The 15000-nt window shown below is 44.7% G+C and overlaps 1 protein-coding gene across 1 annotated transcript in view; it reads right to left on the reverse strand.

Annotated features, from left to right (window-relative positions):
- Positions 1–6442: 6442 nt before the first annotated feature.
- Positions 6443–15000, reverse strand: part of LOC145396190 (protein D2-like) — a 27160-nt gene continuing 18602 nt past the window's right edge. Inside the window, exons 4-6 of the mRNA XM_080269628.1 lie at positions 13922–14014; positions 8641–8686; positions 6443–7648 (exon numbers count right to left, since the gene is read on the reverse strand). Of these exons, the coding sequence (XP_080125754.1) occupies positions 7446–7648; positions 8641–8686; positions 13922–14014 (342 nt within the window). The 3' untranslated portion in view covers positions 6443–7445. The remainder of the gene's footprint in view (positions 7649–8640; positions 8687–13921; positions 14015–15000) is intronic.

A 15000-nucleotide genomic window follows, 5' to 3' on the forward strand; every position in this document is an offset into this window, starting at 1 on the left:
TTCCTTCCTTCCATCCTTCCTTCCTTCCATCCTTCCTTCCTTCCATCCTTCCTTCCATCCATCCTTCCTTCCATCCTTCCTCCCTTCCATCCTTCCTTCCATCCTTTTTCCGTCTCATCCCACCTGCTCCATCCTTACCCACCCCAACACACTATTTCTCTCGATAGATTGATAGATTGATAGATAGATAGATAGATAAAAACCAGGTATTTCAGGTAGACTCGATAGATAAAACCTCCTTTAATTCATCCACTTCGGTGATGTCTTTAGCTGAAGAAGTTTGCTAGGAATTTATTATTATTATTATTATTATTATTATTATTATTATTATTATTATTATTATTATTATTATTATTATTATTATTATTATTATTATTTTATTATTATTATTATTATTATTATTATTATTATTATTATTATTATTATTATTATTTTATTATTATTATTATTATTATTATTATTATTATTATTATTTTATTATTATTATTATTATTATTATTATTATTATTATTATTATTACGCCAATTTTCCCACGCACTCCCACGCTCAGAGAAAAAGAATCTCTCTCTCTCTCTCTCTCTCTCACACACACACACACACACACACACACACACACACACACACACACACACACACACACACACACACACACTTTGACATTCTGCTCTCGCTCCCTCACACTTCACACAAACCCATGTCTCTCTCCCACACCACACACGCCCACGCACACACACACACACACACACACACACACACACACACACACACACACACACACACACACACGCATGGAGAGAGAGAGAGAGAGAGAGAGAGAGAGAGAGAGAGAGAGAGAGAGAGAGAGAGAATTTCACACACACACACACACACACACACACACACACACACCTTTCCAGCTCTCTCTCTCTATCTATTTATCTATCTATCTACAAATATCTGTCTATGTGTATGTCTGTCTATTAGTCGGCCAGTCAGCCAATCTATTCCTCTATCTATCTATCTGTCTATCTATCTATACGTCTATCGATCCATTTATCTATCTATCTATCTATGTGTCTATCTGTCTGTCTATCAGTTCATCTATCGATCCATTTATCTATCTATCTATGTGTCTATCTGTCTGTCTATCAGTTCATCTATCGATCCATTTATCTATACGTCTGTCTATCTATCTATCTATCTATCTATATCTATCACCGTCCCACACACCCTTCCTCACTCACACTTATGCATAGACCTTTGCCTGACCCACTCATTCTAACTATGTCTGCCACTCCCACGCCTCTCTCTCTCTCTCTCTCTCTCTCAGACACCTGTAGGAGACCATTGAGTGTGTGTGTGTGTGTGTGTGTGTGTGTGTGTGTGTGTGTGTGTGTGTGACGGAAGTATGGGGGGAAGGATTTGTGTGTGTGTGTGTGTGTGTGTGTGAGAGAGAGAGAGAGAGAGAGAGAGAGAGAGAGAGAGAGAGAGAGAGAGAGAGAGAGAGAGAGAGAGAGAGAGCAACCACTCCTCTCTTCCTCGCCAGTCAATCTTTCTTCCCATAAATACTGTTATTGAATTACATGCCTGGGTGTATTTCTATACTCTCTCCCCCTCCCCCTATCTCTCTCTCTCTCTCTCTCTCTCTCCAACATCCTCCCCCTCCCTCCCCGTCCCCCACGGCACACACATCCCCTTCTTCCCCTCTCCCTTCCCCAGCTCCCCTCTCACCCTCACTCTTCTTTCTAAATGTTTTACGTATTCCCCATTCCTCCCCCTCTCTCTCCCTCCTCCCTCTTCCTCTCCCTCCTCCCTCCCCCTCCCTCTTCCTCTCCCTCCTCCCTTCCCCTCCCTCCACTCATATTTTTATCGCTCTAAATTAAGAATAAACAAATTACATTACCGACGAGAAGGGAGGATGTGAAAAGGATAGCCCCTCCATTAAGTAATTGATTTAAGTGAGGTATTATGGGGATTTTAATGTACAGGACGCCCCTCCCTACCCACGTATTCCCTGCGGAGCGCGTCAGGGGATAATTGAAGTGCTGAGAGAAGGTATAATGACGTAAACGATCTGACCATCTGAGTGTCATGTGTTGCGTTTGACACCTGACACTGCTGGTTTGACACACGACACTGCTGGTTTGACACATGACACTGCTGGTTTGACACACGACACTGCTGGTTTGACACATGACACTGCTGGTGTGACACATCTGCTGGTGTGACACATGACACTGCTGGTTTGACACACACACACATACACACACATACACACACACACACACACACACACACACACACACACACACACACAGCTACGCAGAGATACGCCCATCACCGCTACGCCGCCCACGAAGCGAAGTGTGGGCGGGGGTGAACGACCTCTGCTAGTACAGGTGTGGAGTGACAGGTGTGGGGTGACAGGTGTGGGGTGACAGGTGTGGAGTGACAGGTGTGGGGTGACAGGTGTGGGGTGACAGGTGTGGAGTGACAGGTGTGTGGTGACAGGTGTGTGGTGACAGGTGTGGTGACAGGTGTGGAGTGACAGGTGTGGGGTGACAGGTGTGTGGTGACAGGTGTGTGGTGACAGGTGTGTGGTGACAGGTGTGTGGTGACAGGTGTGTGGTGACAGGTGTGTGGTGACAGGTGTGGAGTGACAGGTGTGTGGTGACAGGTGTGTGGTGACAGGTGTGGAGTGACAGGTGTGGGGTGACAGGTGTGGAGTGACAGGTGTGGGGTGACAGGTGTGGGGTGACAGGTGTGGAGTGACAGGTGTGGGGTGACAGGTGTGGGGTGACAGGTGTGGGGTGACAGGTGTGGGTTGACAGGTGTGGAGGTGTAATGGGGTGTGGGTTGACAGGTGTGGGGTGACAGGTGTGGAGTGACAGGTGTGGGGTGACAGGTGTGGAGGTGTAATGGGGTGTGGGTTGACAGGTGTGGGGTGACAGGTGTGGAGTGACAGGTGTGGGGTGACAGGTGTGGGGTGACAGGTGTGGGGTGACAGGTGTGGGGTGACAGGTGTGGAGTGACAGGTGTGGAGTGACAGGTGTGGGGTGACAGGTGTGGAGGTGTAATGGGGTGTGGGTTGACAGGTGTGGGGTGACAGGTGTGGAGTGACAGGTGTGGGGTGACAGGTGTGGAGGTGTAATGGGGTGTGGGTTGACAGGTGTGGAGTGACAGGTGTGGGGTGACAGGTGTGGAGGTGTAATGGGGTGTGGGTTGACAGGTGTGGGTTGACAGGTGTGGAGTGACAGGTGTGGGTTGACAGGTGTGGAGTGACAGGTGTGGGGTGACAGGTGTGGAGGTGTAATGGGGTGTGGGGTGACAGGTGTGGGGTGACAGGTGTGGAGGTGTAATGGGGTGTGGGTTGACAGGTGTGGGGTGACAGGTGTGGAGTGACAGGTGTGGGGTGACAGGTGTGGGGTGACAGGTGTGGAGGTGTAATGGGGTGTGGGTTGACAGGTGTGGAGTGACAGGTGTGGGGTGACAGGTGTGGAGGTGTAATGGGGTGTGGGTTGACAGGTGTGGGGTGACAGGTGTGGAGGTGTAATGGGGTGTGGGTTGACAGGTGTGGGATGACAGGTGTGGAGTGACAGGTGTGGGATGACAGGTGTGGGGTGACAGGTGTGGAGGTGTAATGGGGTGTGGGTTGACAGGTGTGGAGTGACAGGTGTGGGGTGACAGGTGTGGAGTGACAGGTGTGGGGTGACAGGTGTGGAGGTGTAATGGGGTGTGGGTTGACAGGTGTGGAGTGACAGGTGTGGGGTGACAGGTGTGGAGTGACAGGTGTGGGGTGACAGGTGTGGAGGTGTAATGGGGTGTGGGGTGACAGGTGTGGAGTGACAGGTGTGGGGTGACAGGTGTGGAGGTGTAATGGGGTGTGGGGTTATAAGCTGCCTCACATCTAAGAATAGGTATATTAAGGAGATGACCCCAGGAATAACCTCCCTTCCCCTTCCTGTCCTCCCTGCTTCTCTCCTTTCACCCTTCCCTTCCTTCTTCTCCCTTCCCCTCCCCCCTGCTACCTTCCCATTCACTCCCTTCCCCATATCTTTTCTTCCTTTCTCTTTCCTTCCTTACTTCCTTCTCTTCTTCCATGCCCTCCCCTCCCTTCCCTTCCCTTCCCTTCCCTTCCCCTCCCTTCCCTTCCCCTCCCTTCCCTTCCCCTCCCTTCACCTCCCTTCCCCTCCCTTCCCTTCCTTTCCCTTCCCTTCCCTTCCCTTCCCCTCCCTTCCCTTCCCTTCCCTTCCCTTCCCCTCCATTCCCCTCCCTTCCCTTCCCTTCCCTTCCCTTCCCCTCCCTTCCCTTCCCTTCCCTTCCCTTCCCTTCCCCTCCCTTCTCTTTCCTTCCCCTCCCTTCCCTTCCCCTCCCTTCCCCTCCCTTCCCTTCCCTTCCCTTCCCTTCCCCTCCCTTCCCTTCCCTTCCCTTCCCTTCCCTTCCCTTCCCTTCCCTTCCCTTCCCTTCCCTTTCCTTCCCTTCCCTTCCCTTCCCTTCCCTTCCCTTCCCCTCCCTTCCCTTCCCTTCCTTTCCCTTCCCTTTTCTCCCTCCCTCTTTCTCTTCCTCCATCCTCCCCCCTTCTTTCTCTCTCTCTCTCTCAAATGTCATCTTTTCCTCCCTTCCCTCCTCCACCTCCCTCCATCCCCTCTCTTTCACCTTTCTCTCCTCTCTTTTTCTCTCCTCTCCCTCTCCTTCCCTCCCTCCTTCCTCCATTTCTTACCTCCTTCATTGGCACACTCCTTCCTTTCTCCTTCTCTTCTCTCTCTCTCTCTCTCTCCAACTCATTAGTAGAGAAAAAGAAGTTACTATTAGGAACTATAAATACAGACACATTATCCTGCCTCAATGAGAGAGAGAGAGAGAGAGAGAGAGAGAGAGAGAGAGAGAGAGAGAGAGAGAGAGAGAGAGAGAGAGACGTGCCTCAATGGACGCCGCAAGTACCATAAAAAGATTTGAGAGAGAGAGAGAGAGAGAGAGAGAGAGAGAGAGAGAGAGAGAGAGAGAGAGAGAGAGAGAGAGAGAGAGAGAGAATTTAATAATATAGCCATGCATACGTGGATTGGAGGTAGACAGAATTTAGATAGATAGATAGACATAGATAAATAGATAGATAGATAGATTGAGATAGATAGATGGATAGACAGAGAGGAGGATTGTCTCGTTGCTTCATGAGGTTCCTTAGCACTTCTTCGTGACTTGTTTTCCTCTTCTCTCATATTAATAGTAGCATTTGTAGTCCCAGGATCATCAATAACGCGAACCCAGTAGACTGCAGGCTGAAGTTGCCCTCCTCCTGCAGTCCACCAGCCTCCCATCCCGTGTGTGTGTGTGTGTGTGTGTGTGTGTGTGTGTGTGTGTAATGTCTTTGTGTGTATGTGTGTGTATGTCTTTGTGTAAGTGCCTATGTGTGAGTGTGTGTGTGTGTGTGTGTGTGTGCGTGTGTATGTAAGTGTCTATGTGTGTAATGTCTTTGTGTGTGTGTGTGTGTGTGTGTGTAATGTCTGTGTGTGTGTGTGCGTGTGTGTGTGTGTGTGTGTGGTCCAGCAGTCCTTTTACATGCCCCACACCTTAGCCTGTCACCACTTCGGGACTAACACCCACCGTCCATATTGAATACATGCCAGGGCTGCCTCATGAGTGGGGGTGTTTACATGCGGTCGATCGGTAGAGTCTGTGGTAACGAAATTCCTCGAGCTGTTCCCTGCCCCAGCCGGGATTCGAACTCGGGACTTTCTAGACAGCTGGAGTGAGGATGGAGAGAGACTGACGAGGAGAGTGTGTGACTGAGGTGGAGGGGGAAGAGGGAGGGGGAGGCCAAGGATGAGATGGAGGGATGGAGTGGAGAGGTATATGAGAGACTGACGAGGAGAGTGTGTGAGTGAGGCGGAGGGGGGGAGAGGAAGGGGAAGGCCAAGGATGAGATGGAGGGATGGAGTGGAGAGGTATATGAGAGAGGGGGGTGTGAGCTGGGAGCAGGGCGGTGAAACGGCAGGGGACAGGGCGACATGGAGGCGATTTGTTTGTGGCCACCCCTTACGGGATTAAGGCGTCTGGCAATAGATAGTTAGATAGACGGCTTCCCTTTCCACCAGGCCACCCCCTCAAAGGACAGAATAAATCTAGGTATTGCTGTTAACTTTATTTGCAAGAAAATAAAACAAATACAACCTTTTAAAAGTAAATAATAATAATAATAATAATAATAATAATAATAATAATAATAATAATAATAATAATAATAATAAATAATAATAATAATAATAATAATAATAATAATAATAATAACAATACCGTAATACTAATGATACTAATACTAATAGTAATAATAATAATAATAATAATAATAATAATAATAATAATAAAATCAAAGAAATACAATCTTTTCAAAGCAACTACTACTACTAATAATAACCTTAATATTTGATGTGTTATTCATGTCGTTATATAATCAGCCAAGATGAGAGAGAGAGAGAGAGAGAGAGAGAGAGAGAGAGAGAGAGAGAGAGAGAGAGAGAGGTAATGTGCAGACTAAACCGCTCCGTAAAAGGTGTTACCAGTGCAGAGAGAGAGAGAGAAAGAGAGAGAGAGAGAGTAACGTGCAGACTAAACCGCTCAAGAAAAGGTGTTAGGGGTGCACAATCAAAAATTAACCAAAAATATATATATACAAAAATTTCCTGATTTATAAAGAAACTCTGAATATATATAACTGTTGGTTCTTAGTCAAAAATCCATCAGTAAAATTGGTGATCAGATGGAAGGGGAGATTTTGACTAGTAACCAAGGAGACTCATCCGTATAACCCCAAAAAATGTCAGACTGAAAAATTTTGACTAGTAACCAAGGAGACTCATCAACCAACGTAGTCAGACTGAAGGGGAAATTTGACTAGTAACCAAGGAGACTCATGCTTGTCATTAAAAAGCAAATATCCGTAGAGAAGTAGTTAAGATATGGTTAATAGTAGTAGTCTGAATATGTTTTTCCTTATAGATAAATTCTAGTAATATATATATATATATATTTTTTTGTCAGTTTCCAGTCTCTCTCTCTCTCTCTCTCTCTCTCTTAATTGCCAACCATCTCATTTTCCCTCTCCATCCCTCCCTCATCTCCTTTCCACCTCCTACTTATTCTCATCAAAGGCAGTAACGAACATATTCCTTGCTACAGCTCTCACTCTTCTCTCTCCCTTAGCTCCGTTCCACCTCCTACTCATTCTCATCAAAGGCAATAACACACACACAGGATCTCACTCTTCTCTCTCCCTTCTCTCCCTTAGCTCCGTTCCACCTCCTACTCATTCTCATCAAAGGCAATAACACACACACAGGATCTCACTCTTCTCTCTCCCTTCTCTCCCTTAGCTCCGTTCCACCTCCTACTCATTCTCGTCAAAGGCAATAACAGACACACAGGATCTCACTCTTCTCTCTCCCTCCTCTCCCTTAGCTCCGTTCCATCTCCTACTCATTCTCGTCAAAGGCGGTAACGAACATATTCCTTGCTACGGGTCCGCACAATTCATTCTTCTTGGCGTATTCCTGAAGGTTGAATTTGGCTCTTGTAGCTGGGGGGGTCGCGTCAACAGGCCTGGCCCCCTCGAGGTACACGAAGAGAGCGTAGCGGTGAGGCCCTGTCGTTCTGGGGGGCGTGGGGGGGCGGTAGGCTGTAGGGGGGAGAGATAGGGGTGTTAGTTGGGGGTTGGCGATGGTGGGACAGGGTGACGTGGAGGCGATTTGTTTGTGGCCACCCCTTCCTAAAGGACTGAGGCGTCTGGAGGTAGATAGACAGATGGACATATGCAACGATAGATCGAAAGGGACGTGTATAGATAGATAGAAACAGACATATAGATAGATAGATATATATGGATAGACAGATTGGTTGATAGATAGACAAATAGATAAAGAATAATAAGCAAACACTGACTGATAGATAGACAGACAGACAGACAGACAAAAAGACTGATTCACAGGTAAACACTAATTGCCTGATAGATAGACAGACAGGTAGATTAATAGATAGCTAGGCATGGATAGACTTAATCACAGGTAAACTCTGATTGGCTGATAGATAGACAGATAGATAGACACGCGCTTCAAATTAATTCATAGGTAGAGACTGACTGGGAAAAATAATTATAAAAGAAAAAATTACCCAAAAAATAAATCCAAAAAAATAAAAAATAATAAATACCGAAAACTGAAAAAAAAAAAATCATCAGTTGAAAATAATTAAAAAAAAAAACAAAAAATTTATCTGAAAAAATAAATAAAAAAGAAAAAAAAAATGGTCTGGAAATTAATAGACAAAAAAATAATTAAGATAAAATGTGGAAAATAATCAATGAAAAAAATTAAACTCAAAATTAATACACAAAAAATAATTTAAAAGACAATAATCAAATTCAAAAATGTATCAATAGAAAAATAAAAAAAAAATAAAAAACCTTCAAAATATAAATAAACAGAAAAAACAAGAAAAACATTAATAAAAAATAAAATATAAATAAATAATGAATAAAAAATAGTAAAACATAAATAAATAATAAAATATAAATAAAAAATAAATAAAAAAGAAAAAATAATAAGTAAAACTGGCAAATAATTAATACACTTTTCAGAAATTTCAAAAAAAAATATTCAACTGATGACTTACGGACAAAATCGCTGCCTGTCAGTCGCCCAGCAGCCAAATCGCTTCCCTGATTGGAGAAAAGTGGAGTTGGGTTGGGTTGGGTTGGGTTGGGTTGGGTTGGGATGGGCTTGATTGGGATGGGTAAGGTAAGGTGTAGTTGGGTTGGGTAGGGTTGGGTTGGGTTGGGTTGGGTTGGGTTGGGTTGGGTTGGGTTGGGTTGGGTTGGGTTGGGTTGGGTTGGGTTTAGTTGGGTTGGGTTGGGTTGGGTTGGGTTGGGTTGGGTTGGGATGGGTTGGGTTGGGTTGAGTTGGGTTGGGTTGGGTTGGGTTGGGTTGGGTTGGGATGGGTAAGGTAAGGTGTAGTTGGGTTGGGTTGGGTTGGGTTGGGTTGGGTTGGGTTGGGATGGGTTGGGTTGGGTTGGGTTGGGTTGGGTTGGGCTGGGTTAGGTTGGGTTGGGTTGGGTTGGGTTGGGTTGGGTTGGGTTGGGTTGGGATGGGTTGGGTTGGGTTGGGATGGGTTGGGTTGGGTTGGGATGGGTTAGGCTGGGTTGGGATGGGTTGGGTTGGGATGGGTTGGGTTGGTTTTGGCTGGGTTAGGCTGGGTTGGGTTGGGTTGGGTTGGGATGGGTTGGGTTGGTTTTGGCTGGGTTAGGCTGGGTTGGGATGGGTAAGGTATGGTACAGTTGGGTTGGGTTGGGTTAGACTGGATTGATTTAAGTTAGGTAACACTTATTCTCAAACTATACTCCTTTTATTCTAACTTGGCCTAAATTTGCCACCTGTCCACCTTAGATGCTGAGCTGTTAGAAAAGATTAACACTAGATTATGATGCTAATCACGAAGAAGTGCTGTGGAAAGGATGTAGAGCCAATGAGAGAGAGAGAGAGAGAGAGAGAGAGAGAGAGAGAGAGAGAGAGAGAGAGAATTCCCAAGCCATTTATTTTGTTTATTACACTTTACTGTCTTATTCTGTGTAACATAAATCCTTCCAACATCAATATACTCTGCCTAAACAACATACAAAAGGATATTAACCAGTCAAAAATAAGTTGCTAGGGAAGAGGTGTTAGGGAGCTTCCTTAACCTACGAGAAGACTACAGTGCACTCAGAGAACGTATACCTCTTCGAAGGCCAATAATGTGTATGATTTAATCCTGTAATTCCACTCTCAAATGAATACTTTTACGGTCTCATTTAGTCATCTAATTCTACGGTGTTCGTCTGCCCAATTTCACAGCTTCAGAGATTGCATACCCCCGCCAAGACCAGTAAAAATTTTGATTCATTCCAGGATCCGAATTTGACTCTACCTTAAAATCACAATAAATTCTTCGGCTCACTGCCCACCTATTTATTTATTCATTTTTTTTTTTTTATGCGAGGAAGAAAGAACCAAAGACTGGGCCCGCAATTACAGTTCCTTCTTTGAAATCCGCTGACAACTTTTTCAGATATCTTGTACACACACGTGGAAGGTGTGTGTAGAATATTTACAGAAGAAATATGTGCAGCATGTGATGTGGTGTGTGGAAGGAAGAGAAGACGGAGGGGGGTGCAAGGAACAGCGTGGTGGACTGAAGAGGTGAAACAGGCTGTGGCACAAAAGAAGAAAACATACAATGAATGGATGAGGAATAGGGGCGTGGAAGAGGTTGAGAGGCGGAAGAGAGAGTTATATGTAGAAAGAAAGAGAGAGGTGAAAAGATTAGTAAGAGAGAGTAAGAAGAGAGTGGATGAGGAATTTGGAAGGAATTTGAGTGTAAAGTGGAGGGACTGTAAGAAAATGTTCTGGAGAGAGGTGAAAAGAGTAAGACAGGGTGGAAGTGAAGTTAGCAGGGGAGTGAAAGATAAAAATGGTAGATTACTAGTGGAGAAGGGAGAAAAAGTGAGCAGATGGAGAGAACACTTTAAGGAATTGTTGAACATAGATGATGGAAGTAATGCGAGTATAAGTGGCTGGGGAATGGCTGGGAGAAGGAGGGAGGTGAGAAGACAGGAAGAAATCAGTAGGATAGAAGTTGTGGAAGCAATGAAGAAAGTTAAATCAGGGAAAGCCCCAGGAATTGATGGAGTGTGTGGTGAAATGCTGAAGCATGGGGGAGAGATAGTAGTAGAATGGATGTGGAAGATGTGCAGATTGGCCTGGGAGGAAGGTAGAGTCCCGGAGGATTGGAAGTCAGGTATAATTATTCCCTTGTACAAAGGAAAAGGGGAAAAAGAAGTGTGTGGTAATCATATGGGCATCTGTCTTCTTAGTATAATAGGAAAAGTGTATGGTAGGATACTTATTGACAGAGTTAGAGAAAGAACAGAGGAATTAGTTGGAGAAGAACAGGGAGGCTTTAGGAAGGGAAAAGGTTGTGTAGATCAGATATTCATTCTCAGATCTTTAGTGGAAAAGTTTCTAGAGAAGGGAAAGAAGTTGTATGCGGCTTTCATGGATTTGCAGAAAGCATATGACAGGGTGGATAGACTAGGATTGTGGAAAGTGTTAAGAATATATGGAGTAGATGGGAAGTTGTTGAATGCTGTGAAGAGTATGTACGATGGTGCGAAGGCTGCAGTGCGTGTGGATGGTGAACTAAGTGAATTTTTCTCTTTGAAAGTTGGGTTGAAACAGGGATGTGTCATGTCTCCATGGTTGTTCAATCTGTACATGGATGGGGTAATAAAAGAGGTACAAGGTAGGGTAGTGGATGTTGGAGTGGCCCTGGTGAGAGAGGATAGTGTTTGGAAACTCCCTGTGCTGTTGTTTGCAGATGATACTGTGTTGTTGAGTGAAGACGAAGGGGAGCTGCAAGGCTTGGTGGATGAGTTTGGGAGAGTGTGTAAGAAACGGAATCTAAAGGTGAATGTAGGGAAGAGTAAAGTGATGGTCTTTGAGAGAGGTGAAGTCAGTGAATGTACAGCGAGGTTGGATGGTGAGGAAATGGAAAATGTGAGTACGTTTAAGTACTTGGGTAGTGTGATGAGTAAGGATGGAGGTTTGGAGGGTGAAGTGCTTGAAAGGGTACAGCAGGGAAGAAAGGTTGCTGGTTCTTTGAAAGCAGTGATAAGAAACAGGGAAGTGAGCATGGAAGTGAAAAAGTTACTACATGACAGTATTGTGATACCAACTCTAACGTACGGAAGTGAAGCTTGGACGTTGTTGGAAGGACACAAGTCAAGAGTGAGAGCAGTGGAAATGAGTTATTTAAGAGGAGCCTGTGGAGTCACATGGAGAGACAGGCTGACGAATGAGGATATAAAGGAGCGTTGTGGTGTTGATGTGGATGTGATAGGAAGCGTTATGAGGAACACACTGAGGTGGTTTGGCCATGTGGAGAGGATGGAGGGTGAAAGACTGACGAAGAGAGTGTATGTGAGTGAGGTGGAGGGGGAAAGAGGGAGGGGGAGGCCGAGGATGAGATGGAGGGATGGGGTGGAGAGGTATATGAGAGAGGGGGGTGTGAGTTGGGAGCAGGGCAGTGAAATGGCGGGGGACAGGGCGACTTGGAGGCGATTTGTTTGTGGCCACCCCAAACGGGACTGAGGCGTCTGGCAATAGATAGATAGAGATAGATAGATAGCTTCACTGCGGAGTTAATAATATTTCAGAGTTGCGGTTACATAAGAGTGATTTTGCTGTATCATGCACAGTCGCCTGAGGTGTGGAGTTATGTAACGATTTAGATTGCCACACACACACACACACACACACACACACACACACACACACACACACACACACACACACACACACACACACATTCTCTCTCTCTCTCTCTCTCTCTCTCTCACACACACACACACACACACACACACACACACACACACACACACACACACACACACACACACACACACACACACACACACACACACACGTCTCTACATCATCACATAACAATTCAGATAAGCACATCCTCTCTGTAATCTTCAAAACTAATTTCTTATCAATTCTGTACATCCCTCCCTCGCATCTGTGGACTGTCGCCATTCCTGTTCCTATCTCTGCTATCTAACGACCTCTTTATCTCCATTTTATCTCTTATCAGCTCATCTCCAAAGGGGTATTTCCTGTCTCATGCCCTTGTGATAGTGAGTGAAGGTGAAAGGAGGTGCTTCCTGTCTAATTCCCTTGTGATGGCGAGTGATAGTGACGGTGATAGTTACTGAATGTGAAATGGTTTCCTAATTCTTTTGCGATGGTGAAGGTGATAGTGGTGATAGTGAGTGAATGTGAAAGGAGGTTTTCCTGTCTAATTCCCTTGTGATGGTGAGTGATAGTGAAGGTGATAGTGAAGGTGAAATGGGTTCCTGATTCCTTTGTGATAGTGATGGTGAAGGTGATAGCGGTGATAGTGAGTGAATGTGACATGAAGTGCTTCCTGTCTAATTCTCTTGTGATGGTGAGTGATATTGAAGGTGACAGTGAATGTGTAATGGTTTCCTAATTCTTTTCTGATAGTGATGGTGAAGGTGATATTGGTGATAGTGAGTGAATGTGAAATGAAGTGTTTCTTGTCTAATTCCCTTGAGATAGTGATGGTGAGTGAATGTGAAAGGAGGTGTTTCCTGTCTAATTCCGTTCTGATAGTGACTGATAGTGAAAGTGATAGTGGTGACAGTGAATGTGAAAGGAGGTATATCCTGTCTAATTCTCTTGTGATGGTGACGGTGATAGTGGTGATAGTGAGTGAATATGACATGAAGTTTTTCCTGTCTACTTCCCCTGTGGTAGTGAAAGTGACTGTGGTGATAGTGAATGTGAAATGAAGTTTTTCCTGTCTAATTCCGTTGTGATGATGAGTGATAGTGAAGGTGATAATGAAAATAGTGAATGTGAAATGAAGTGTACCGTGTCTACTTGTCATAATGAGTGATAGTGAAGATGATACTGAAAATAGTGAATGTGAAATGAAGTGTTTCTTGTATAATTCCCACGTGAAAGTGAGTGAACATGAAGGTGAAAGTGAGTGAACATGAGGGTGAAAGTGAGTGAACATGAGGGTGAAAGTGAGTGAACATGAAGGTGAAAGTGAGTGAACATGAGGGTGAAAGTGAGTGAACATGAGGGTGAAAGTGAGTGAACATGAGGGTGAAAGTGAGTGAACATGAGGGTGAAAGTGAGTGAACATGGGGTGAAAGTGAGTGAACATGAGGGTGAAAGTGAGTGAACATGAAGGTGAAAGTGAGTGAACATGAGGGTGAAAGCGAGTGAACATGAAGGTGAAAGTGAGTGAACATGAGGGTGAAAGTGAGTGAACATGAGGGTGAAAGTGAGTGAACATGAGGGTGAAAGTGAGCCAAACCCGTCACCTTCAGTCCAGTATGGATCCAGTGCAGCCAAGCGCCACCGCTGCCGCTCTTGGGGGCGTCAGGGTCAACCAAGGCCAAGGTGTATTTAGCATTCTGAAGGAGATAAAGAGATATAAGTAGATTAGATACTATATGTTAAAGGTACTCTCTCTCTCTCTCTCTCTCTCTCTCTCTCACACACACACACACACACATATTTTAGCATTGTGAAGGAAAAAAAAGACATATATGTAGATTAGATACTATATGTTAAAGATACAGTTAACTATATTACACACACACACACACACATATATATATACAGTGTGTGTGTGTGTGTGTGTGTGTGTGTGTGTGTGTGTGTGTGTGTGTGTGTTATCAAAGAAAACTTGTTAAGAATATTATAAATATATAGATTTATATACTCGAAATTTAAAGTATATTCGTATTATAGACAAAAATATATATTATATGTCATTATGGGCCGCTACAAATATAACGCATCCATTCCACTCCCTAACACCTCTCCCTAAGCGATTTATTTTCCTTATTACACCTGACTGTTCTCTTCAGTGTTACATAAAGTCTTCCAGCATCGCCATACTCTGCATCAATAACGCAGGAATATATATCAACCAGGTGTATCCAAAAACAAATCGCTAAGGAAAAGGTGTTGGGGCTCCTCCTTAACCAACAATATTACAGGCCCTTGTGTGACCCGGGGACGGCTCATTTCGAACTGCTACGCCCACATCAGCAGACAGGGCCGTCCTTACAACAAAACATGGGTATTAGACTGAAAGTATAATAGGCACGATAGATAGAAAGTATAAGAGGCGATAGATAGCAAGTTTATTAGCCACGATAGATAGAAAGTATATAAAGATTTAGATATCAGAAAATATACCAGGCTTATATGAGAGAGAGAGAGAGAGAGAGAGAGAGAGAGAGAGAGAGAGAGAGAGAGAGAGAGAGAGGAAATTACGCAGAGTGAGAGGCTGATGGAGGAAGGAAGGAAGGATGAGGAAGTGACGCAAAGAGAGAGAGAGAGAGAGAGAGAGAGAGAGAGAGAGAGAGAGAGAGAGAGAGAGGAGAGAGAG

Source organism: Coenobita brevimanus, chromosome 35 (genome assembly GCF_032717465.1).
Source record: "Coenobita brevimanus isolate Jiangsu-jjx chromosome 35, ASM3271746v2, whole genome shotgun sequence".
In the NCBI taxonomy this organism is placed as follows: domain Eukaryota; kingdom Metazoa; phylum Arthropoda; class Malacostraca; order Decapoda; family Coenobitidae; genus Coenobita; species Coenobita brevimanus.